Here is a 24,907-nt window from a genome sequence, read left to right as displayed (position 1 = left end):
TCCTCTAACCTGGAGCATGTAGTAAGATGTTGGCTTAACTTGTCAAAATAAACTTCTGCAATGTTGTAGTTGACAAAATGACATCTTGGAACTGGCTTTATGTTAACCTCAAATCATCAGTAACAATAATGCTTTACTAGCATATTCCTCTTTGGCCACGGGGGCCCTGTTGCTTTGCATCTTAAACCATAAGATGAGTAGAACCCCAATCTTTGAGTATTTTGTGGTGGGTGTGTTGTGTAGATCACTCTTTGTTTCAGATCATGCTCGTCTGTCCGCTCCGATCTCGCCTGCCTCTGAATGCAAAGCCATCTGTGGAAGCTGTCAGCGAATATGAGTGTGGCCCCTGAATGAAGTACCAACCCCCTTGTGCGCTTGAGCTTAAATCTGAATCCCCGACGTCCTTCGCAGAAGCCCCGCTCTCTGTGTGTTTGTGTGTGCCTTTTTTTTCTTTTCCCTTTTTGGTTTCTCAGGTCAAATTACCTAAAACTCTTAATTTGTCATCTGGGATGGCCTAACCTGTGATGGAACACTTGAGAGTCCAGTCACATTAAGATCAAGAGCTGCAAGCTTGTCTCGCTAATACTGCATCACTTCAGTCTCATGGGTGCTAAGTTAAGTAATTTCGGTTCCCTTGATTTTTCTTTAACATACCATGGCTTTAATGTGTAACTCAACATGTTGCATGCACATCAGCTCTGCATAACATTTTATTCGTAATACACAACATAATGTTCATGAAGTCGTTGTCAAACATTGCAGTAGTATTTGGTCAGGGGTCTTTTGGTGGGGGTGGGCAACACTCTTCTCTCCTTTTCAGATTTCTCGTTCAGCTTAACTTGATACTGAGCCAGGCGACTTAAACCTCTGCAGGGAGTCATGGGAGGACTTGGTACAGCCAGCCTCTAGGGTACAATCTTTAATGCTGCTACGCCGGTCGCGGTAAACGATAACCATATTGGCATACTTTGTCATTGGATGAGTATTGGTTTAATTGTTGGGTTTATGTGGGAGGGGGGAGGGGAGGCTTACATTGTCTGTCTTCTTTCCATTACAGCTGTAATCTTGGCAAGAAAGCCTTCACTGTCCTTTTGACCCGCGAGTCCTGCTGAATTGCAAAGGGAAAACGGCTTTGAGTATCACCAGGGACGCTGGTATCGTGGCTTTGTTAATATGGAAAAGATCTCGAGGAACCAGTCGCACAAATACTGTCGTTGTGGGGAATGCTGGGGATTGGGGAAACCAGTTGTCTCTTTCTTCTAGTTTCAGCCTCGTGACCAAGAGAAATCCCCATGTGGTGACAGGATAATATAGCAGCCAGATGTTTAGGGTTTTCTTTTCCTGGAGGAACAAACTGGTTTTGTTCCTCCAGGTTTTGCTTTTGCCCTAACTACAGCAACAAAAAGCAAAAGACTCCGGTGGTGGCACTCCTGACTTTGTCGGGACGGGGTTCAATTCCCTGCGGTGTCCTGCTTTTATGCTGTGTGGGTGAAACTAGTCATTCAGGAGTCATGTAGTAATGTTGCTACAGGATCAAGCCAAATAGTTATGTCACATTTTAATTTTCTTGGGTCTAAGGGGTCCTGATTGGCTATTAGTAGGAATGTTGAGGTAGCATCTGTACAATTCCACCTGCTATTTACTGCATTAAGTAACTTCACAGAAACCTAAGATTCACTATCTTAAGAGGTGACTATGCATTTATAATTGAAACATGTTCTCGTGATCTTTTTCTGTCTTAGTGTGAACTGTATGTTTGTTTTTGAAAAGTGATTGCAGAAACATGTTAATATCTTTAAGAATGTGTAAGTGATCAATAAAACTGTTCTGTGCCGTACCATGTCTTACGTCTTTGATTTTTAAGTCTTCCACTCTGCTGCTTATTCTCCAGCTACAATTGGCTGTACCTGCGCCTCTAGAGGTGACTAGGGTTGACATTTGGAGAGAGATTTCAAGAGAATGTAATCGAGTTGAGTGAAGAAAAGTAAGTTAACTCAACATATAATTAAGATACTCTGCAGGTCTTGATATTAAAAAGCATTAAATTCAGTAATCTCAAAAAGGCCTTTGACTAAGTCTCAATTTGATTTACAAAAGTTTGTTGGGAGAATGTGTAACTGTAAAATAGAAGCAAGAGTGGATTATGCAGGAAGCTTTTAAATCAATTTGTGGAGTTTTATTTACAGACCTGTATGAAGCCCTTCTCATAATGGGAAAGTGTCCATTTTAGCATAAACTTGACTTTTAAAAATGATATTGTAATTGTTAAACCCATTGATTTTCTGACACTAATCTGGGTCATGATCTAATTATATTACTAGAAATTAAATTAAACAGGGAAATGCTGTCAAATGTGATTTACATTTAAGTTGGTGAACACTGCAGAAACCCTGGTACTGTACCTTGAATCTGTTGCAGTTAGTAGTGACTGAAGTGTTCTAAGCATCTAATAAAGAGAACCCATTTTGCATCCCTGTCATCTGTGATGACACAAGTTTTAATGAGACCTGCTTAGTACATAATATGCTTACACAGATGTGTCATAGCATGAAAAATGCACAAATGTGAGACAGATTAAATAAACAAAATAAAGTTGTCACCGAGTCATCATGCAAGTGTGTTGCGCTTTAGTGGTGCATATTCCCAAACACATTCGTAATCAATGATATTACCACAATCAATTAGGGGCATTTTGGGCCAATGTCAGTCTCTGATATTAACTTGAACTGTTCTAATTATTTGTATTCAGAAATGGTTTCCTCATCAAGATCATGTTGTGACTCACAAAAAAAGACTTGGGCATAATTTCAGATTGTGACAATTGAAAGGAATTCATCAAGGTTAAATTTCGTATAAATGTAGTTCTTATCTACATGCCGTTGCTATGGAATTTGAATAGGTGGACTGTTCAACCTATTGCGGAACCAACGTGCTGAAACAAAGTTTACACGGAGTCATTTTACATCCGTGCCGTGTGCTAGCTAGCCTCTTCTAGCAGTCTGTTTAGTTCTCCTGTCGCTGTGTGTGTGTATGTGTTTGATGAGGTGTGGAGGAAAGAGGAGATGTGGTCCTTTTTTGCCAGGGATCCTGTCAAAGACTTTGCTTATGAAATTCTGCCAGACACCCAAGAAAAGTCTGGAATATGGAGTCTACATCGGGGGAAGCGAAAGGTAAAAGAGGCAGACAGCTCCCGATCCTCCGCCAACGGTTAGCTCGCTTCGTTATGGAGGCCCGTCACTTAGCCGGCTAGCTAGCATTAGTATCTGTTCGCTACATTGATTTAGCCATTACACACGACATCCGGTTTTATATTAGCGTGCCTACATGTCAGGCGTGTCAGTATCTTTCTCTCTTGTTGAATGTCAGTGCCAATTTAATGTTTCTGGTTGCTCTATGTGTCGTTAGTTTTCGCTAACGTTTTGAGTCCAGGCTTTGTTTACCCCGAGAGACACAGACACGTATTTCTCGCCACGTCACCCCGTTTTAGCCGAGTTAACGACGGTTATTAAAACCGTTATCAAGCTAATACGTTATCACATTTATAAAGGCGTCGCCCCTCATCACTGACAGCACCTCGCATAACTCACAGTCCCGATTGTGAGCTCAATCTGGACTGTCAAGTGTCATCATCATCACTGCAGGGCCAGATAATGACAACCAGGCACTCGCTTCCTGTTTTCATCCTGTTTATTATAATTTATATGACGTGGTGATATATTTGATTTTTCACTTCCTATTTGATGTGAGTACAAAGCAAACGATTATTATTTCACATGGTAATGGTTTAAATATCACATGTCAATTATGTGAGTGATTAATTTCACCCCAACCTGTCTCCTCAGACCAATGGAGAGCCAGTGTCGGTGTTTGTGTACGAGGTAGCACAGGGCACAGAGCAGCAAACCCAGCTAGCCAAGGCTGCCTTCAAGCGCATGAAGACCCTGCGTCACCCTAACATCCTGGCTTATGTGGATGGATTGGAGGTATGTGTTATGTGGTATTGTAGTGAGATGTTGCAAATTAGTAAGTAACCTGTAACTAACATATAATTAGTGTCTCATCCCATCCTTCTGCTTTTCTCTGCATGTTTACCTTCAGATAGAGGTGAGTGTGATTATGCCAAAGGTTGTAGTGAACTACATAATGTTCTTACACTGTTTTTCTCAGTTTTGTGTGCTCAACAAGATCATAAACTATCCCCAACTAATAGTCCAGTTATGCTGTACTATTATTACTACTGCTGTACACGTGAAATTGGTGCATCTGTTGGTGCATTTATTGCATGTCTTGCCAAAAGAATGAATTGGAAATATATCAAGGGAAGATTACACGCTAGGAAGACTGTGCGTTCATGGTTTTCCTCCGTGTTTGTTGGGTGCATATTCATAATTCTGAAGATGCGTCCCACTCATCATAATGGCTGAAGTTGAGCAGTAACTGGGAAGTTGCCTAAATCTTTAGCTTAGTATAATTCCTACCTTAAATCCCTTTTACTGTGTGTACAAGGCTGTGCTGTGTTTAACTTGTTTTAGATTAGTACATTATTAATGTTAATACTTCAGTATTTACATTTATTGCCTTTTACTAGAAATCAGTGGTCATGAAACAATACTGTTATAATGAAACATTATGTTATGTGAGTACTAGGTCAAATATATGTATTAGTATAGGTTTTTATTATTATTGTGATATTATTTTTAAGCCTTTCATTCAGCTAATAAGTTGAGTGTTTTTGCAGAGAAGCTGGTGCAATAAAACATACACATAAATTAATGATTGATTTTACTTGCGGTTGTTTCACAGACAGAGAAGAGCCTGTACCTGGTTACTGAGCAGGTGACTCCCCTGTCAGTCCACCTGAAGGCCCAGGCAGAGAAGGGTGGAGCTGGGGACCTGGAGGTCTCCTGGGGACTGCACCAGATAGTGGTAAGGATAGGAGCCATCTGATACTTTCAGGGAAGCCATAGTTGAGCCATTTCTGTCACCTGTCCTCTGTAAACCCTCACTCCACTTTGCTGTTTGCGTCCTCCCACAGAAAGCTCTGAGTTTCCTGGTCAACGACTGCCACCTGCTCCATAACAACTTGGGTGTATGGTCAGTTTTTGTGGATCGAGCTGGGGAGTGGAAGCTCGGTGGCCTCGACCATGTGGTCCCTGAACAGGGTGACCCAAGCGGGGTCTCACTCCCCGCCCCCAAGGCTGTTTACCCAGACATGGAGAAATATGACCCACCAGAGACGCCCAATAGCAGTGGAGAGAAATGGTAAGAGTAAAAAAAAAATAATAATAATAATAAAAAAAAGATTTTTTAAAACACACACATTCAGAGGAGCAAGTCAGAATAATAATAATACTATGTTATACAGAGAGAAAAGGGGAGCAGCATTAAGAAAATGTTCATAGTAGGATTGTGTAAAGATACTTGAGTAAAGTGATGAGATATTAAACCCGACTCTGGTTACTGCCTTGTGTTCTGCAGAAGCCTTTGTATTGAACTGTATGCATGTTGTTGCAGGGCAGGGGAGGTGTGGCGATTAGGCTGCCTGATCTGGGAGGTGTTCAATGGGCCACTACCTCGCACGTCCTCCCTTCGTTCACTGGGAAAGGTATGTCACCTTGACAGTTCTTTTGTGTAATTACAGCACCATTGTCATTGATTCCATGGTGTATTTAAACTTTGATATTCTAAAGATACTTCAGGTTGTTATAAGGAATGCTGAAAATTAGAAATATTTAGATTATTGTATTATTTATTTTGGATTAAAGGGCAGACATGTTGGTCATGGAGAAGTGCTATTCACAGAGTTGTGTTCTCTCTCTCTTGTGTCCTCTTTGTTCCCGCAGGTCCCCAAGGCCCTGGTCCCTCATTACTGTGAGCTGGTGGGAGCTAACCCCCGAGCTCGGCCCAACCCAGCCCGCTTTCTCCAGAACTGTCGAGCCCCAGGGGGGTTCCTCAGCAACAGCTTTGTGGAGAGCAACCTTTTCCTGGAGGAAATACAGGTCCACAGACTTGCATAAAGACACAGCTTTATCATTTAGTGGTGTTTGTAATAGTGCTACAGTCAAACCTCACCAGTAAAGTCACAACGTAGAGTATCAAGATAGAAACAGTTCTCATGGAAGTATCGTGTGGGGCACATTGTTTAATTTAATGAAGCAATTACCAGCGAGTACCAATTGGAAACTGTAGAGAAATGGTAGTTGTCATAATACACCATAGAATTTATAGAATTGATTTGTTTTTTTAACTGTAAAAAGCAAGTCTTAATGTAATAGTATAACAAATATTAATAATAATATAATACATTATAAACTTTCCCTCCAGATCAAGGAGCCAGCTGAGAAGCAGCAGTTCTTCCAGGATCTGAGTGATAATCTGGACTCCTTCCCTGAAGACTTCTGTAAACACAAGGTCCTGCCTCAGCTGCTCACCGCCTTCGAGTTTGGCAATGCAGGCGCTGTAGTCCTCACACCGCTCTTCAAGGTGAATTCTTACTTCCCCGGGCAACTTTCACACCTAATTAAATATCAGACGGTATACTGCACCGTCTCTAAGCATCCCTGACAAAGTAAAACATAGACAAAAATTTTTTCCAAAGAAAGTCAAAGACATGGTTATACTGGTATTGGTATTGTAGTGCACACTTCATTTCAGGCCCCATTTGGAAGTGCTCACTTTTTATTTAATTTCCCTGTCTGTCTGCCAGGTGGGGAAGTTCCTGTCAGCAGAAGAGTACCAACAGAAGATCATCCCTGTTATCGTGAAGATGTTTTCCTCCACAGACAGGGCCATGAGGATACGACTGCTGCAGCAGGTATGTAAGGCCGATATCATGCCACTGACTATCTCCTGTGGTGATTCAGTGGACATGTTGTTTGTGTTTTTATTTCATTAAATTTTTCCATGTTCCATCCAGCAAGAAAACCTTGCAGCTCTAGAGCAAGGAAAGATGACATCAGTTTAAAGTAGGAGTAGTAGTAGTATCTGCTGTTTTGAAGGATAAAAACATTGTTTTGCTCTAAATTTGTTGCTTCTCCCTGTCCACGTCTCAGATGGAGCAGTTCATTCAGTATCTGAATGAGGCAGCAGTCAATTCCCAGATTTTCCCTCATGTTGTTCACGGCTTCACAGACACCAACCCTGCCATCAGAGAACAGACTGTGAAGGTAGTTTGCATTCTTTAACACACCTACAAACCAGGAGGTGTTATTACTTGTGCACTGGATGTTGTTGGCCTGCTGTAGCTGTAACTCTTCTCTGTTTCTCCCTCTCTTTTTCCAGTCTATGTTGCTGCTGGCTCCAAAGCTGAATGAGACCAACCTGAACCAGGAACTGATGCGTCACTTTGCCCGGCTGCAGGCCAAAGACGAACAAGGCCCAATCCGGTGCAACACCACCGTCTGCCTGGGCAAGATCGCCTCCTACCTCAATGCCGGGGTAAAGTACACCCTCACCACTGTGCTTAATTAGTTTAATGCAAAAAATACTTAAACCAAAGTTCAGAGAGAATCCGTTCAAATGGAAGAATTTTGTTATCCCACTCTTCACAGACTCGACAACGTGTTCTGATTTCTGCCTTCTCAAGAGCCACTAAAGACCCCTTTCCAGCTTCACGCTCCGCTGGAGTACTGGGCTTCGCCGCCACACACAACTACTACAGTGTAACAGAGATTGCAGGCCGCATCCTGCCCACCCTCTGTGTCATTACTGTTGACCCTGATAAGGGCGTCAGGGACCAGGTACATATGACTAAGATTTGTGACCACATGGTTTGCCTGTGCCTTGCAATATAATTACTCTGTATTGAATTTATCTATATGAACAGTATTTAGATTGTTATTTATCATCAGCAAAATGCCTCATTAATTTTTAGTCATGGTGGTCCTTATTGGATAGTAAAGAATGTGATGTAATGTGATTTGCGTACTCTCATGTATACCCCAACACAGTAACAGGCGTTAATACTGCATGACCTCCTCTGTTGTTCTCTCCTGCCTTTCTCTCTGTCAGGCATTCAAAGCCATCAAGAGTTTCCTTTCCAAGCTGGAGACTGTGTCAGAAGACCCCACCAAGCTGGCTGATATCGGTATGTTACACACTGCGCTGAGCTGCAAAGTCTGCTCTCTCTGCAATTTCTGGGGGAAAGTAAACAAATACTTCTACGACTGACTCAAATATTGGGAGCAGATTTAATAGACACATTTCTTTATATTTCTGAAATTCTAAAACTAAGAACTTATTTTCTCTCCTGTCTGTCCTACAGAAAAGGACGTAGGGTCGTGTGCTCAGCCTGCAGGGGCCTCTTCCAGCTGGGCCGGCTGGGCTGTGACTGGAGTGTCCTCGCTGACGTCTAAACTGATCCGCAACGCTCCAGGGGCAGAGGGGGCTCCAGCAGCTGAGGGCAGAGGACCCGCCAATGACACCAGCCCTACTAGTGCCACTGATGGAGCACCCACACCTGGTAGGGTTATCACATTGGAATTGCTCGACTCCTGTAACATTGTTGGAGTCACGATGGGCAGTTTTAAAAAGAGCACAGATGTTATCTTTTTTTATTCCACACATTCTTCTTCCTTCTCAAAGCCTGGTGTCTACATTACCCTCAATGCAACTCAACCACTGGCAGTTTCATCAGAGATTCGGTTGTGTTATGCTAGTAGCAACTAATGTAGCCTCAAGCTGCCAACCTCAAGCAGAGATTAGGAGCGAGCTACAGGGGTCTGGCAAGCTCACGTCTTTCTAAGTCCACACCCACACATAGGGATTGTTTTCTTTTTCAAACTTCTTCAGCTTCATCAAATGCTGACTTAAGTGGCATTACCTGAGGCAATTTATCACACTTAGTGCAGCTCCCTCTGGAGCCACTAAAGGCTTTATACAACTCTTTCACATATCTAGTACCCCCCAAGACATGTAAACACACTTTGATGTGTATAATCGGCGTAGTTCCCCTTTAAGAAGTCCTAAATATATTGTGTTATAATATGTTATCTGAAACCTTGTCTCTTGCCTTCTATCTCAGATTCTGAAGACAAAACACAAGCCTCGGTGACTCACCATGCTGCCTCTAGTCGTGCCAACCAATCACAGACTCTTGAAGTTACAGACAATGACGACGAGCCAATAGGAGACCGCTGGGATGAGGAGGAGGACTGGGGAAGTTTGGAGGTAAGATTTCACCACTTTTGACTGACAGAAAACATTACAAATTACGATGAGATACACGTATGTGAGATTATGTTGTAACTTAATTGTAATGTCAAATCTCATACATTGTCGACTCTTTTCTCATATAGGACCCAGAGAAAGCTCACACTGAGCCGGATGACTGGAACACTGACTGGTCAGGAATGGCATCGTCGAAAAAGAAGGCCAGTGACAGAGGAGTACGAGCCCTTTCATTTGGATCAATTATACAATACTACCTTTAGTGCTAATACTACTGCTTCAAATGCTACTAACACTACTGATATTATTGGCTCCACTACTGTGAGTAATAATGATAAAATGCCTAATGCCATTACCTCTACTAGTATATGTTATATGCTCGATACTGGGCTGAAATAGTTAATGAGGAAATGTTCCCATGTATAGTGTTGAAGCAAATGAAAACAAAGGGGATTTGTTTATGTGGATGTGAAAGAACGAAAATCTTTCTTTCACAGTCAGTTTGTGATCTGACACTCCTGATTTCAAGTTCAAGAACTTTGTTGTCAATGTGGATACAATTCTAGCTTTTTATATTTAATTTAGTCTCCATTTCAATCTTTCATCATCTCTCTGATATCTAGGTGGGCCGGTCGTCGTCCTCCACGGCGGTGAAAAAGCAGAGCTCTGACTGGAGCAGCTCAGGCTGGGACGCCGATGACAGCTGGTCCAACGAGAAGGAAGGACAGGGTCAGAGCTCTGCGGGCGAGGAAGGCTGGGGCAATGACTGGGGGGAGGAAGACACGGATACAACCTTGACCAACGCAACGCTCCCCCTGCCTGAAGGGGTGCGGTTAACCAGTGATTACAACTGGGACAGCAGCAGTGCAGCCAAAGGGGCCAGTCAGAATGATTTGTTCGCCAGTGTGTCCCAGAGAAACACAGCCGGCACCGCTGCCACCACGGTGAGGACAGAGGGGGGGGTGACAGAGACAAACGGATTAAATTAGTGTTGATTAGATTTGAAATTAATAAGTAATTTAAAAACTCCAGCGACCAGCACCTCAGAAGCTCACAAATTAAAACATTTTAATTTTTCTAATTAGTACAACGACTGAAGTGTGAAATAGACATGGTATGGTTTTATGGGGAATTGCGTGCTGAAACTTTTTCAGAGCTAGGCTAGCTGCTGGCTCTCGCTTCATATGAAGTGTAAAGGCATGAGAGCGGTGCCCATCTTCTCATCTAGCTCTCAACAAGAAAGTTTATTTACCAAAATGTAAGACTGTTCCTTTAAATAAGGTAAGAATACGACATTCTCTTGATGAGAAGTTGGTCAAGAAAAAAACATGGAGACGAAATGAAAGAATGAAATAGTCAGGAATATCTTGACATGTCAGTTCAGTGGTGAGTTTGTTTTCTCCTTGTCAGGCTGGAGATAGCTGGGGTGCAGAGGCAACAGGAGACTGGGGAGCTGAGGAGAGCTGGGAGTCAGTGGATGGGAACCAGGGTAAGTCTGTCAGCTGGCCCCCCTTATCAGAAATATGAACCTTTTATATTTGCTTACTGTAACTTACTGTATGCCTGTCTTTATTGTCAACCAGGTCTCAGCAAAGCCGAGCTGTCCAAGAAGAAACGGGAGGAGAGGAGGAAAGAGCTGGAGGCAAAACGGGCCGAGCGCAAAGCTGCTAAAGGTCCTCTCAAACTGGGCGCACGCAAGCTGGACTGACGAGGGACGCAAAGACAGATTTGAGGGTGCGGATGGAGAGGGAGGAACGTGGACCACAGTGACTGGACCCGGAGCAGTGGATGGAGGCTTGACATTCCACAAACAAAGGAACAGAAAGAAGCATTAGCAGTGGATAAAATACTGTGAACAGTCGCTATAACAGAGGCGTTGTTTGTTGGTTGAGCAGAAGAAAATGTTTCTGTTGTTCTGATGACTCTCTGCTTGTGATGGGTGAAAAAGCAACAATCCAGTGCTTTATATATGCATTATTATGGATGGCGGAGCGGAAACAGACGGAAAAGCTGAAAAGAAAATCCAGAAAGACATGAAGCAGCACAGCGCAGCACTCCTCGCAGCAGAAGCCAGAGTTGATCACACAAAATGTCCCTCTGTTTTGTTTTAAATACATCATTCATGAAGGTGCAGTTGTAAAGTAAATGTATATAAATAGTGCATCTTGTCTTAAAATGACATGAAGAAATGACACTTTTTTTTTTAAATTGAGAAATATATAGATAAATAACAGAATTCAAACTTGTATTATTATACTGAATGTTTTTCGGTACACACACACACTCACAGTGGATATGAATGTTTTAGTTCAGCTGTCACTAATTTACAGATTTAAGACTTAAAATCAACCCATGCATGCACTTGTGTATTAGTGTGGCCTAACAAAAGGTTCCATGGCAAAGAACTACAAATGTGTTGTGTTTACTTTGCACATTCAACACTGTATTTTACTGTACTGAACTGGGCTGACAGGCAACACATTTGACTGGTTTCAGATCTGTAAATGTGTAACATGCACTGCAGACACATGAGCACATGATGGAAATAAGTAGTGAAACTGGGGCTGGAGAACAGGTTTCAAGGGAGAATCGACTTATGTGTTTACATGCCTTTTCTGTGTGTCCTATGCGGGGTAGTGCTGTGGTGGAGGGTTTATGAAATCAAAGGAGTTTTATTTTGAATCTTTATCAAAGGTCCTGTTATGCATTAGTACCTGTAGAATCCTGCAGAACTCACTAAAACCGTTTGGGATCATCTGAGGAAGTAAGATTTATCCAGTTATTTTTGACAGTATTGGTTGTGTTCAGGGTGGATCCTCAAAAGTTGCTTTCACTCTTTTATTTGTGCCTTTATTTAATTACAGATCTGCTCTGTATGATCACATTCAAGAACTCCCAAGTTTAACAGTACATTTCTGAAGTGGACCCGAAATGTCTCCCACCAGCAGATTCTGTGTTTTCATCAAACCTTCCAGTATAACCCCACCTGCCCTGTCTGTGTTGGATGTGGTATTGTCAGGTTTGGTGTTACTTACCGTAGACGATGCTGTATACATTAAGCCAGCTGACACAATCAACAGCTGTCACCACTGGAGCTAATGTCTTGGTATGCGGTGGTCAGGTCAGGCAAGCAACTGAGCGGTGTTGGTGGACTGAGGATGCAACCTTTTACAGAGAATCCAAATCATGTAGCATGCGAGCTATTCTAAAAATAAATACAATCAAAATAAACATGCTTCTTTTTTAAATTAAAAGGCTGTAGTTACATACCTCCTCAGCAAATGTGTGAGCCAAGAATTTAGTGAGTTGACGTCAGGGGGGACAGTGAAGGGTATGAGAGATCTCAAAGCCTAAATATTTTAATACTAATATAATACAGCATGCTGCTTACAATTCAAATGCTTAGAAATTAAAATGAACAAAAGTGACCATGGGGACCCACGTTGCAGAAAGACAGACTACCGTCCAGAATCACACAAATTATTCTTTATTCAAAACAATTAAACAATTTAATGTCAGAGGAAGACAAAGTGTTATAAATTCGAGTGAAATTGTGAACTCATTTAAGATAAAATGTCATAAGAAAACTGCGGGAGAGTTAAAACTACTTCAATCCACACGTCTCCTTTCAGCCAGGACCCACAGTTCACAGAGGCACTCATACAATGAATGGCAGGTCATAGTGCATATGGCATTACATTTAGCTTATTTTGATTATGTAAAATATTGTATTACATTGTTGAAAAGCTCATTAAGTATTGGCGACAATCAACATTTACACTTCAGGGCCATTTAGATTTGATTCAAGTAATTACTAGTATTTCTTCACTACAAGCAAACTATTTGTTTTTATATAGAAAAGATCCCCTGACCTTGAATCTCACTTCCATCACAATCCTAAACATATACAGTCAAAATCTTCATATTAAAACAGATTTCATCTTGGCACTTTAATTAGTGGAAATATGATTTGTTGTGCTTATATGTCCCGTCTGTAGCAATTTTAAAAAGTCTGAAAAATACAAGACCATGATCCCAAACCAACCAGCCTCACATTGTTATTCAAACCAAAGAAGGCATGAGGGACAGATGGAGGGTAAGTTGAGCAGACGAGATAGAAATCAACCAAATTTCTTGCTAAATCACAGATGCTTACGTGTAAATTTGTGTTTTCCGAGAGCGATCATAAGTTAGGCTCTGCTGGTGATTTGTTAATCAAGCCCCTGAACAGGCGACCCGGGACAGCCATTACTGTGTGTTCTTGTTTTCTTTTTTGCCGCCTCCAAACAGAGCTCCTGCCAGAGCCACGATGCCCAGACCCACCACTGCAGCCACACCTGCGACCATGGCGGTTTCTCCTGCCTTACGTACCTGCAGAAAAACGCACATCTTTTAGTTAGTGAGCAGAGATCTGATGAGCAGAGTCTTCTTGACATTCAAAACTCCATTAACTCACATATCACTCACATCACATATTGGGACATTAGTACCACTAACATTCCCTTTTCTGTTATAATGTAGATTATGCTGTCGGAGAGGATGACAGTTCACTAATCCATTGTAACCGACATGATAACTTTTACCTTGCCTACTTCCTGAAAAAATAGATCAATTCCTTGTTCACATGATGAAATTTTCTGGGGTTTTTTGTTTTTTTAATTTGTTACTTTCTAATATTTCTTAAGTCAAACACAGAATCCATGTCTCCATCTTGATAAATGGGTGAACACCAGTGAAAATGATAGAAATAAATCCAAGCATCTTGTCGTCCCTGACGATGTCTGATGCCGCCAACACAATCTTCTTCCCAAATAAACTTCTAATTTATGCGGATGAACAAGACTACTTGAGCCTAGTATCTTCTCTGTGCCTGTTATTAGCGATTCCTATTAGCATTGTCTTTTGTAAATTGTGCTAATGTGTTTATAATTATTTTATTGTCGTTTTCTTTCTTTATTGATAAACTTTAATTTTAGATATTATTATTTTATTGCCTTTTTTGGTGAAAATGTCTTTATAGCCCTTTTGTTGTTGTTTTTTAATCTCTCCAGCAGTTTTACCCCTTTAATGTATCATGTTCTTTGTGTTTTATTACTTGTGCAAATAAATAAACTAAAAACAAAACTCATCACACACTTACACAAGACTCCACTGGCTACACCCTGTATAACATTGGGAAACCATTGTCTGTTTTTCACCCCAGCCCCCAAAGAGAGTCTTGCATGTAAAAGACTAACATGGGTCCACTGACCTGCCGGGATTCTGCTTTTCCGTAGCGCAGCTCGTTTGCAAAGTGCTCACAGTTCCCCCTGAAGACGCAGTACGGCAGCTCCTCGCCCACCAGCGCAATGGCCTCCCTCACAATGACGCAGACCGGACGGGGCTTGTACTCCTTGTCCAGGCTGTTGTTGATTTTCCACTGGTTGGTTCCCACCACGTCCCACAGCTCCTCTTTCTTCACCATGGCCTTCTCAGACAGGACGGACATCATGCTGTTGGTGCCTGCACCCAGGACCTCAGCTACAAATAAAAAGACACAAAGAGAGAAACGGACGTAATGCGTGCTGGTTTATGCGCTAAATATTGCAACATATTTGTTTTTTGAGTGGTTTATGAATTATTAATTGGTTAAACCAAACAATCTCAGCGGTCTGAAAAATGGTGAATGTGGGCTGTCGTATAAGGCTGGTTTTTGTTCCAGACTGGGACGGGTAAGGATTTGGGAGTAGCAGACCAGACAGTCGCGTGGGGGTGACTCACAGGGTGGTGCCAAGTGGACCACGAAGCCATCGCCAACATAGACAGCCCAGTGCTGATAGGTGCCCCGGAAGATCTCAATCAAGTCTCCAAGCTCTGGTTTCTCATCATACTTGGATTAAAACATACAGGGAAAAAAATGTTTGACTGTGCAACAGACTGTTTGGCAACAACTGCAAAATATTTGACCTGCGGGACCCTCTGACTTAATCTGGGTTAAACAAAGATAAGACACACTATAAAAACTGCCCACTGCATAATGAAACATAACTGCTGTACCAGTGTCGGGGCCATGTCAGTGTTTGTTTCGTCTGTAAACCTCGGACTGGTTGACTTTCAGCACCTGCAGGAACATATCATTTCATAGACCAAATATAAGCACACGACATGAAATACAGAGAAAAGGTAAAATGTTTGACTGTCCTTGTCCCTTTGGTGATAAGGCATCTGTGTGTGTTATGTGTTTGTTTTCTCAAAAGTATACAAGTCTATGAATACAGCATCTTAAGGATATATTTACATTTTTCCTTGTCTGTGTATGTATTTAATGCTGTACTTATAATGTAATGCTGATGTGCCGTTTACATTGGTATTGTCCACACATGCAGATGATCCATTACCCAGATAATGTGCTAATCTGTATATAATCAGAAATACTTTATTGATCCCCGGGGGGAAATTGTACAGTACCGGTGCTCCCATTCAAGAGTAAAGTAGCATAATTTAGAACTAAAAGTATGTACAAAATATAAAAATAAGAAATAGAAAATAAAAAATATACACATTGACAGTATTTAAGTGAACAATGAAGTAAAAAAATATATACAATAACAATGTATATGTATGTATGTGTTGCACTGAAGTGTATGACTATATATGTATTGCACTTAAACATTTAAACATTTAATACATCTATATACACAGTTTCCAGTTTATCATTAGGTACATTCAGCTAAAACTAATGCATAAATCTTCCCTTCCTGAAGGTTAGTGTTCAGTTTCTGTTGAAACAGTTTTAGAGAGGTGTTGACACAACATTATTTTACTGTACAGCGTTGTATACAGAGAGGTGTTTCTGTTATTTAGCCTACCATCAGTGATACAAATGGGGCTGATAAAATAATAAAAACACCTGTCAGTTCAATGCAATACAATTCAACAGTACCTAACCTTCATGAAGGGAGGATTTAGGATTTACCACTGCTGTATTAGACTGCATCAGTTTAGGTAGGTGTACCTGATAAACCGGAAACTGAATTTATATACACAATTTATTGTCAAGATGTCCAAAATGTAGAATGACAGAAGAACTGGGAATAAGATGCTAACATTAAGAGTGTGGGTATTTTTTCATCACATAAGCAGCACTAAGATGTGCGCATGCGTTGATATCTGCCAGGTAGCTTTAATAAACTACTTCATATCATTTCAGTTTCACTTTGCTGTAATGAAGACAAAGTAGATCATTTCATTCCGAAGAAAGTAGTATGTGTATTCGGCTCAGTGCAAGATAGATCCCCAGTTTAAACAAACACTACAAGCGACGAAACATCAATGTAGCCGAAAGCTAGTCATTAGCTTGAACTGACTTGTGTTCACGTCATCCAAATGCCTTTAACTGCCGCTGGTTTTTAGCTAACGTTACATCAGCTATAGAACACTGTAGCATCACGAACACGAGCCTCAGCTGACATTACTGTTCAGTTTACATACATTTGTTGACAGTCCGTCTTCTTACCGTTAACAACGCTGTCCTCACCTCACCTGTAGTTTCAAAACAAGAGACGGCACCAAAGAGCCCGACACCAAAGCTCAGCTGTGAGCGATCAGCTGATTGCTGCTCAGTTTAGTCGGAGAGCACGTGTCCTTTAGAATAAAAGGTTCATCCTAAAGGTCAAAATGTACGCGCCAACATCAGGCTAAGAACACAATTTTAACAACTAATAATGATAGTAATGATGATGATGATGATGATGCTAATAATAAGAGGAAGACCCTGCATTATTCTTATATCATACTACATTATAGAGTAGTGTTTTTTATTATTTAGCCTACACTTTTTGATATGAATGGAGTGGCCAAAATAATAGACACATCTGTCAGTACAACGCAATATAATTCAAGAGCACCACAAACTACAATCTCCAAAATGACCATACTGCGAAATTAACACCTCTCTAAAACACAAACACTACACAAACTGAACCTTATAATCTTCATAAAGGGAGGATTTATTGCAGGACTGTTGTATTAGACAACATTAGTTTTTGCTAGGTGTCCCTGATAAAGTGGCAACTGAGTTGTTGTTTGTTACAGATAGTAATATTAAAATCTATTTGATAACGACATGACCTTTTGTTACACAATCACAGTGTCATGAGACCCATGCCAAATGTAAAAGGTTGCCAGTGATGGCCTATATTTGTTGTTTAAACTAACATTTTAATCATTGTGGCTTAAGAATAAACTGCAAGCCCTTAAAATCAGCCAGAGTGTAAACATTTGACATTTTTGGACACATTCTTCTTTGATTGTGGGTACACTAAATAAACAGTGTGTTTACATATACGTTGATTTCTTTCTGGTGTCCCATTATTGCTCATTCCCACTTTATTTCTCTACAGAGTAGCATCATTGACAAAACTTACCTTAATTCTATATTCTATATATAAGTAAAAACCTTAATACCAAAACTGGTGTCCTTTTTAAACAAACATTTGGCATTTGCTTACGCAAATAAACATCAGATCATATCACTGATTCAGGATCCAGTGTAATTTCAAATCAACCTAATAGTTCTAGAGTTTTTTGCTGCCATATGACAGGGTGCAGGGCATTAGCTCAAAAGAAAATAGACAGACTATTTTATACTGTAATATCCTTCAAGAATGATGGACTGATAGTCTTGTCTCGTGTTGTTTATGTTTTGTCATATACACCAGCAGCTATACTAGAGGCCACAACATTGCCACCGTTCATTGAGCTTCTTCATCATCCCAGTATGCAGTTCAGCTGTTCACCCTTCTTAATGGTGGAACAGTAAACTTCATGTCTTAAAGACATGTCTGATTTTATACTGTTTGTCCCCAAACAAGGTCCTTTTGCGGCTCTGTGGATTGGACCTCATTTAGTATTTAGGTGACAAGCTGCTTACATATTTTATTATATCAATATTATATTATATTAAAGTGATGATGAAATGAAAATGTTAAAGCAGGGAAAACACTTGAATTGTGAGATGGAATATAAATGGCAAGCACATGAATACATGGAATAACAGGAAGTCAAATTTAAATTTAAAATGTATTTTACAATCCCATTTTTAAAATTTTAGAATTAATTCAATTCAATTGTATTTATATAGCGCCAAATCACAACAAAAGTAATCTCATGACACTTTACAAATAGAGCAGGTCTAGACTGCACTCTTTATAATGACCCAACAGTTCCCACCATGAGCAATTAATTGAACAGAATAAGGAATCATAATGATTAATTGTCAGATTACATATTCTTTAGTTAATTTTCTTTGTTTTACATCGAGTTTATTCATGTATACATTGACACATAAATAAATTAATAAATTAATAAATTAATAAATAAATAAATCCAGTGAGTACCACTAGATGTCCCCAGTGACGTCAGCTGTCTGTGACGGGCTGCCTTCCTTAAACGACGAAGAAGTCCTAACTTCCGGCTTTGGAGCGGCCTTTCGATGTATTTTTGTCCTGAAACTAGACAGAGAAAATAACAAAAAGCCGTCCCAATCGCTCACGTTGAAGCCCCATAGCCGAGAGGTGGATTTGATGTGACGCTTTAATGTTAACAGACCAAGCGATGTCGGTGGTGTTTGACGGGACTCCGCTGAAAGCGATGCAGAGCTCACACACTCACACACCGCAGACTGTCCTGAGGTGAGTGGCGCTGTAGAGGAAGCGGCTGCACTGACAGAACTACTACATGTAGACTCTAAAGTCAGTTTAGCTCATGTTTTCTGTTTTGTATTTAAGTTAACCGTACGAAGATGAATGGGTCAATGTTACTACGCTGCTCCACACGGCCAGCTCACCTTCAAAGTTGCTGTTTTAACAACAGACGTCGGGGCTACATTGAGTACTTTCCAGTTGATCGATTATTCATGTACTCTGTTTAAGGCTACATATGCACATGACAAGTTGTTGGAGCCCAGAAATGTTGTGTTACAGAGATTATTTGTCCTGACCAACGTATTTGTAGAGCAGTATCCAGTAAATGTTATGGGTATTTTTTATTTTATACAAGATTTAAATGGAACATATTCTAAGACTCCAATGCATTTAAAGATTTTATCCATTATTCATATTTAAGTCAATAAATCAATTAGTTGATGACACCAAAATATTATGTAACGTTCATGATAATTAATTAATTGTTCAAAATAATTTCATGCTAAAATGTCTAACATTGCCAAGGTCCACCCTCTGTATTATGAGGATTTTATGTTTTTCTTTGTTGTAAACACTAAACCATCTTGAAGACATCCACTTTGACTAAGCGATAAATCGATACCTGAGGAAAAAATCTGATGAATTGATAATAATTTACAGTTGCCGCTTTTTTCTGCTGATTGTTTTTTTTCGATGAATCAATCAGTCATTTAGTGCACAAGATGTCAGAAAATAATGAAAAATGCCTTCCACAGCTTCCCAGAGCCTAAAGCGACGTCCTGAAACTTTGTCGATTTAAACTCATTTTATTACAAAGTAAAAGAAAAGAACAAATATCTAAAACAGAGAAAAGCAGCAAACTTGGATATTTGACAAGCTGGATAGAGCATGTGTTTTGTCATTTTAGCTTGATACATTATTTAAACAATCAGTTACCAAATTGTTGAGGATTGATCAACTAATTGATTAATCAAGTATCGTTTTAGCCCTAATATATTTTAGGCCAATTCTAAATACGTTAGAGCCACAACAATTAGTCATTTACTCAATCGAAAGAAAATGAATCTGCAACTATTTTGATAATCTAATCATATTTTTTAATGCAAAAATGCCAAACAGTTTCTGGCTCCAGCGTCTGCTGTGTAAGGATTTGCTGCTGTTGGTCAAACAAACAAAGCAGTTTAAGGACGTCACTTTGGGCTCTGGGAAGTTGTGATGGGTGTTTTACTTACATTTCATAGACAATGAATCGAGAAAATAATCAGCAGATCAATCAATAATCAAAATAATCATTAGTTGCAGCCATAAAATATCTCTTTCTCTTTCTTGTTAGTAGTGACATATAAATAGTGCTTCATGGGTGGTCCGAAAGAACCTTCCCTTCTCACACACACACTCACACTTTTTTATTCCTCTTCCTCATAACTTTCTGCTTGTGGATTCTGAACTTCCCTCTTTGTCCATCATTTCATCCTGTCCATCCTTCTGCTCTAGCGCCCAGGAGCTGTCCCAGGAGATCAAGTCCTTCATCAGTGGCATTGACACCGTTCAGGGCCGGAAGCTCAGTGTCCGGGAACACGCCCGCTGTGCTGTGCGCCTGCTGCGCTCAGTGCCGGCCTGTCGAGGGGCGGTGCTCGAGCATCTGAGGGGCGTTTACGATGAGCATGTCTCTGCCTTCCTGCACAACCTGGAGACGGAGAGTGAAGCCAGCTCCGGGGTCAGCTCCAACCTGAAGGACATCATACAGGTGTGATGATGACACAAGGACACACATAGGACATCTTGAAGTGATGAAAATGTATTTTGTTGAGCCAATTATAGATGAAGAGACACATTTGAGGTTTCTTCTCAGATCAACTGAGGTTTATTTGTAGCCCAATGTTATGTAAAGTGTTTCAATTGGTTTTATAGGCACGCAAGAGAAACAGATCCAGACTCCGCCCAATCTTGCTAACCTAAGTGTTTTCCTGCATTCATAAAAATATGATAATGGTCGGGAAATTCCCTAGAAAATTGCCTTAATTATTTCTGTTTGTCTGTAGGAGGTTCATGGTGTGCTGTCAGAGTTCATCCGTCTCAACCCCCGGGCCTGGGCCCCTCTGGTATCCGCCTGGGCTGTGGACTTGTTGGGTCAGCTCAGCAGCAAACATGCTGGCCGCAGGGTGGCCCCCCACTCCTCCAGCCTCAACGAGCTGCTCCAGCTCTGGATGTCCTGCGCTGCCACCCGGTCCCTCATGGAGGCCTACTCCCAGTGTTTGGCCGCCATGCTGGCCTGGTGCCCTGACGCCTGTGTGGATGCTCTGTTGGACACCTCAGTTCAGCATTCCCCGCATTTTGACTGGGTGGTGGCTCACATCGGCTCCGCCTTCCCAGGTACTATCATAAGCCGAGTTTTGGCATGTGGACTCAAGGACTTCTGCTCCCATGGCGCTAAGGACCAAGGACTGATGGTGATGGGAGTGGATAAAGGTAGTAGAGTGCCCAAGATTGGCTCAGTGGTGGGAATCCTTGGACACCTTGCTGTGCACCACTCAGACAGCATCAGGAAGGAGCTGCTCAGGATGTTTCAGGAAAGCCTGAGTCCATCAAGCCCTCTATCTCCCACCTCATCCTCAACATCCTGGGAGAGTTCCCCTCAACTCCGCCGTGCTGCAGTACCATTTCTGCTGCAGCTGGCTGCAATGTCCCCTAACCTCTTTGGTGCTGTGTCTGCAGAGCTGGTAGAGCTGCTACGCCCTCCTGTCCTGCTCCAGCTGCAGGCCTTGCTGCAGGGCCTCCCAAGAGAGGAACTGGATAACATGCTGGGGCTAGCTGTCCATCTTGTTAGCCAGAGCCCATCAGGAGGGGCCCGGGTGCTCCGTTTTCTGGCAGACACAGCGACCCCTGCCTCAGTCATCATCTCCGGCCCTACACCCTCCCCTCATGAAGGAGTCAGAGAGGGTTGCGATCGCCTCCTCCAGATGCTGCTTCTGCATCTCCACAAACTGGTCTTCAATCGCTCAGATGGAGTTGAGGTCAACCCCCATCACCCTGCTTCCTCTCAGCCCCAGAGGGTGATCCCTTTCTTGGAGGAGCTCCAGTCTCACATAGGTGAGCTGTGTGCCGAGACACTGCGACTGGAGAGGAAGCGCCACCTCTGGCTGCACCAGTTGCTCTGTCTGCTGTCGGTTTATGGGGGTCCCAGCGTGGCCACTGAGGCCCTCTGCCAGCTTCTCACACAGGCCCGCAACCCAGAGGAGCTGGCTCTGGCCTGGCAGCTCCACACCACGCTCTCCTCTTGCATGGCGGGACTCATTCCTGCAGCTGTAGCTCGCTGTGTGGCCCAGATCCATACGCACACTCTGGGGCCCCGGCAGCTGAGGCAGCTGCTGCTTAACTTGGCCGCAGCCATCCAGAGTCAGGATGAGGAGAGAAGAGGAGCAGCAGGTATTCAGTGCTCCATGGCCATCCAGGTGGGCTCAGCAGTCTCAGGAAACCTCCATGATTTCGGGCCGCTCCTTCTCCACGGTGACCCGGCTGTATCTCACGCTGCAGTGCGCCTCCTGTCCTGTAGCCCACTCCCTCGCACCTCCTCCCCAGCACACTTGCTCCTTCTCTCCCGTGCTGCTGTCACTCATTTCTTTCTTACGCTGCGGAGAAGAGGAGAAGGGGGAAAGGTGGGGAGAGATGGGGGGCAGGCGGGCGAGGCGGTGAACTGTTCAGTCCTGCTCCTGTCCCGTTTCGCAGCGTATTCCCCGCTCACTCTCAAAGCGGTACTTCAGCAGCTGGTTGAGGGAGCACTGCATAAAGGCAACGCTGACCTGTTTGGAGGGCAGATTGCAGACATGTCTGGTGCCCCTGTGACTTCCCCATCCGTGTCCCCTGACCTCGGAGCCTCTTTGCTGGATATCAACTGTCGGTTCGGTACCACCGTCAACTTTTCTGGCAGCGTGTGGTCTGTGTTTCATGCTGGGGTGATTGGCAAGGGGCTGAAGGTCCGCACTGCCACCCAGCTGCCTGATCCATCAGGTGTCATTCAGGTGAGCAATTTGAGCTTTTCATTGATTCCTGCATGTGACTATTACCTCAACAACACCTGAAAATGATCAAAGATCCTAGATATGTTTTTGTAAAAAGTGTTATTACGTGTATTATGTGTTTAATGTGCTGCAGCAGAAAAGACTGATAATGTGTCAATGTGTCACCGTCATTGTCTTCTCTCTGTAGAACGTCCAGACTCTGCTGGCTGTCGTAGTCCAGTGTTGCAGCTCTTCAGGTCTCAACGGCTCTATCAATGGCTCACGACCACCATCCGACCCTGACGAGCCGGCGCCCATCAACGCTGAAGCAGCCAAGGTTGTTGCAGTCACGTTGGTGGAAAACGTCTGTCCGGATGTGGCCAATGGTGAACTGTCCTGGCCCCCAGAAGAACACGCCCGCACCACAGTGGAGCGAGACATCCACATTCGGCGTTGCTTTGAGGCCCACCCGGTGCTCTTCCCCCTGCTTCAGGTGGTGGCAGCTGGACGCCCGGCTCTCTGCTACTGCTCAGCTGTGCTCAGAGGCCTCCTGGCCACTCTGCTGTCCCATTGGGAGGCGTCCCGCGAGATGTTATCCACAGACTCCCCGTGGCACCTCCAGGCCTCCTGCCTCCTGGTGTCCTGCATGGGAGAGGGCCAGCTCCTGCCTCCCGTGCTGGCCAATGTCCACGAAGCTTTCCCCCACCTCACTCCCTTCGAGGTGAGGTTGCTGCTGCTGGCTGTGTGGGAGTACGTGAGGGGCAACGGGCCCATGCCCCAGAAGTTTGTCTTCAGCTCAGAGAAGGGCCTCTTCTGCAGGGATTTCTCACGGGACGGTGACGTGGCAAGATACGTTGCACCGATCCACAGTGTCCTGCATAAAAACATAGATAGACTGGGACACCTGTGCTGGCGGTTCCAGCTTTAAAGGGTAGTTGGGAGCAACCTGTGAAGAGCAGATGACAAGGAATAAATAGAGACTGTAAACTAGACAGAATACTGTGTTACATTGCTCCAAGAGTGAAAAGCAAAGCTGCGATCACTGTACTTCAGTTTCATACGTATAAGTATAGCTGTGTGCATGTATGTGTGTGTGTATATCTTTTGTACCATATTTTTAGACTTGATACGTTTCTAACTAGTTGTTTCTAAGAGAAAGACAAGGAGACAAGAGAAATGGCACACATGTATATTATGTTAATACAGAGTTTGTTTCACACAAAATACAGCCTTAAAGTGTCATTTTGGGTTAGAAAACACAAGTTAACTCTGCTAAATCATTTATAGATTATTTTCTATAATTTTCAGATTGTTCACATTCTAAAATTGTGGCTACAAACATGCCTTGCATTCGCTCAAACTGTTGTTTCAACCACTTCAACCACAAAATAAATCTTCATTTCATCCCAGAATGTATCTTGAATTGATCGTCCTTGTTGATGCTAAAATGTACTCTGGCAGGACTGTATTGGTGATCTAAAGTGATCTTACTACCATGTTCTTTTCATCCTGTAAATCATCTAAGCCAGTGGTTTCAAACCTTTTTTGATTGGGATCCCTTAATACAAAGCACCAAATCACAGGGAAGTGGTTCTTCCTTCTTCATTTTAATAATGGGGGTCTTAGGAGGCAAAAGTATACTTTATTTTACAAGAAAAAAAGCAAACATTAGAGACATTTCTGAAAAATGAACAAAACTCTGTGTAGGAGAGTTTTTTTTAATTTGTATTTTATACCCTAATAATCATCTTGCTAAGATACATCTTCTGACCCCTTGTGGGGGTCCTGACCCCCAGGTTGTAAACTACTGAATAGGAATTGGACAGAATAATGGAAGCTGTGCATTATATAGTAATCCATTAGCCCTGCCCTTAATTGTATATAGGGAGGACAATTTTACAATATTATTCATCACCACAAACTGTAGCCTTGAAAATTACCATAGAGTTCCAATCCAATCCAATTTATTTATAAAGCGCATCTAAAAAACAGTTGACCAAAGTGCTGTACAATCAAAAAAAACAAATAACAAAACACAAAACAACACAAAGCTGAATC

General features: G+C 42.3%; 3 protein-coding genes across 5 annotated transcripts; 2 read left to right on the top strand and 1 right to left on the bottom strand.

Moving 5' to 3' along the window:
• Positions 1 to 3,031: 3,031 nt before the first annotated feature.
• scyl1 (SCY1-like, kinase-like 1) lies at positions 3,032 to 12,399 on the top strand. The gene is made up of 18 exons (XM_070912756.1): positions 3,032 to 3,170; positions 3,843 to 3,983; positions 4,804 to 4,926; positions 5,036 to 5,262; positions 5,515 to 5,605; positions 5,844 to 5,999; positions 6,325 to 6,483; positions 6,707 to 6,814; positions 7,053 to 7,166; positions 7,282 to 7,437; positions 7,551 to 7,739; positions 8,011 to 8,086; positions 8,264 to 8,461; positions 9,023 to 9,168; positions 9,297 to 9,386; positions 9,792 to 10,112; positions 10,579 to 10,657; positions 10,752 to 12,399. The coding sequence occupies exons 1-18, from the start codon at positions 3,063 to 3,065 to the stop codon at positions 10,874 to 10,876; spliced, it is 2,607 nt and encodes an 868-aa protein (XP_070768857.1). The 5' UTR covers positions 3,032 to 3,062; the 3' UTR covers positions 10,877 to 12,399.
• Positions 12,400 to 12,634: 235 nt separating this feature from the next.
• Positions 12,635 to 16,760, bottom strand: LOC139291171 (phospholipase A and acyltransferase 3-like). Of its 3 annotated transcripts, none has more exons than XM_070913114.1 (5): positions 16,664 to 16,760; positions 15,205 to 15,268; positions 14,929 to 15,037; positions 14,420 to 14,688; positions 12,635 to 13,539 (listed from the first exon to the last, which is right to left on the bottom strand). In XM_070913114.1, exons 2-5 carry the CDS (start codon positions 15,217 to 15,219, stop codon positions 13,417 to 13,419), a joined length of 516 nt encoding a protein of 171 aa, XP_070769215.1. In that variant the 5' UTR covers positions 15,220 to 15,268; positions 16,664 to 16,760; the 3' UTR covers positions 12,635 to 13,416. The 3 variants fall into 3 exon arrangements, with proteins under 3 accessions (XP_070769215.1, XP_070769218.1, XP_070769217.1); XM_070913117.1 differs by having other exon boundaries at positions 16,685 to 16,725; XM_070913116.1 differs by having other exon boundaries at positions 16,639 to 16,691.
• Positions 16,761 to 18,744: 1,984 nt separating this feature from the next.
• ints5 (integrator complex subunit 5) lies at positions 18,745 to 24,225 on the top strand. The gene is made up of 4 exons (XM_070913631.1): positions 18,745 to 18,839; positions 20,346 to 20,598; positions 20,894 to 22,870; positions 23,058 to 24,225. The coding sequence occupies exons 1-4, from the start codon at positions 18,745 to 18,747 to the stop codon at positions 23,775 to 23,777; spliced, it is 3,045 nt and encodes a 1,014-aa protein (XP_070769732.1). The 3' UTR covers positions 23,778 to 24,225.
• The last annotated feature ends 682 nt before the right edge of the window (positions 24,226 to 24,907 follow it).

This window comes from Enoplosus armatus, chromosome 10, assembly GCF_043641665.1.
Source record: "Enoplosus armatus isolate fEnoArm2 chromosome 10, fEnoArm2.hap1, whole genome shotgun sequence".
Taxonomy (NCBI): Eukaryota; Metazoa; Chordata; class Actinopteri; order Centrarchiformes; family Enoplosidae; genus Enoplosus; species Enoplosus armatus.
This window is presented reverse-complemented; position numbering and strand designations above follow the sequence as displayed.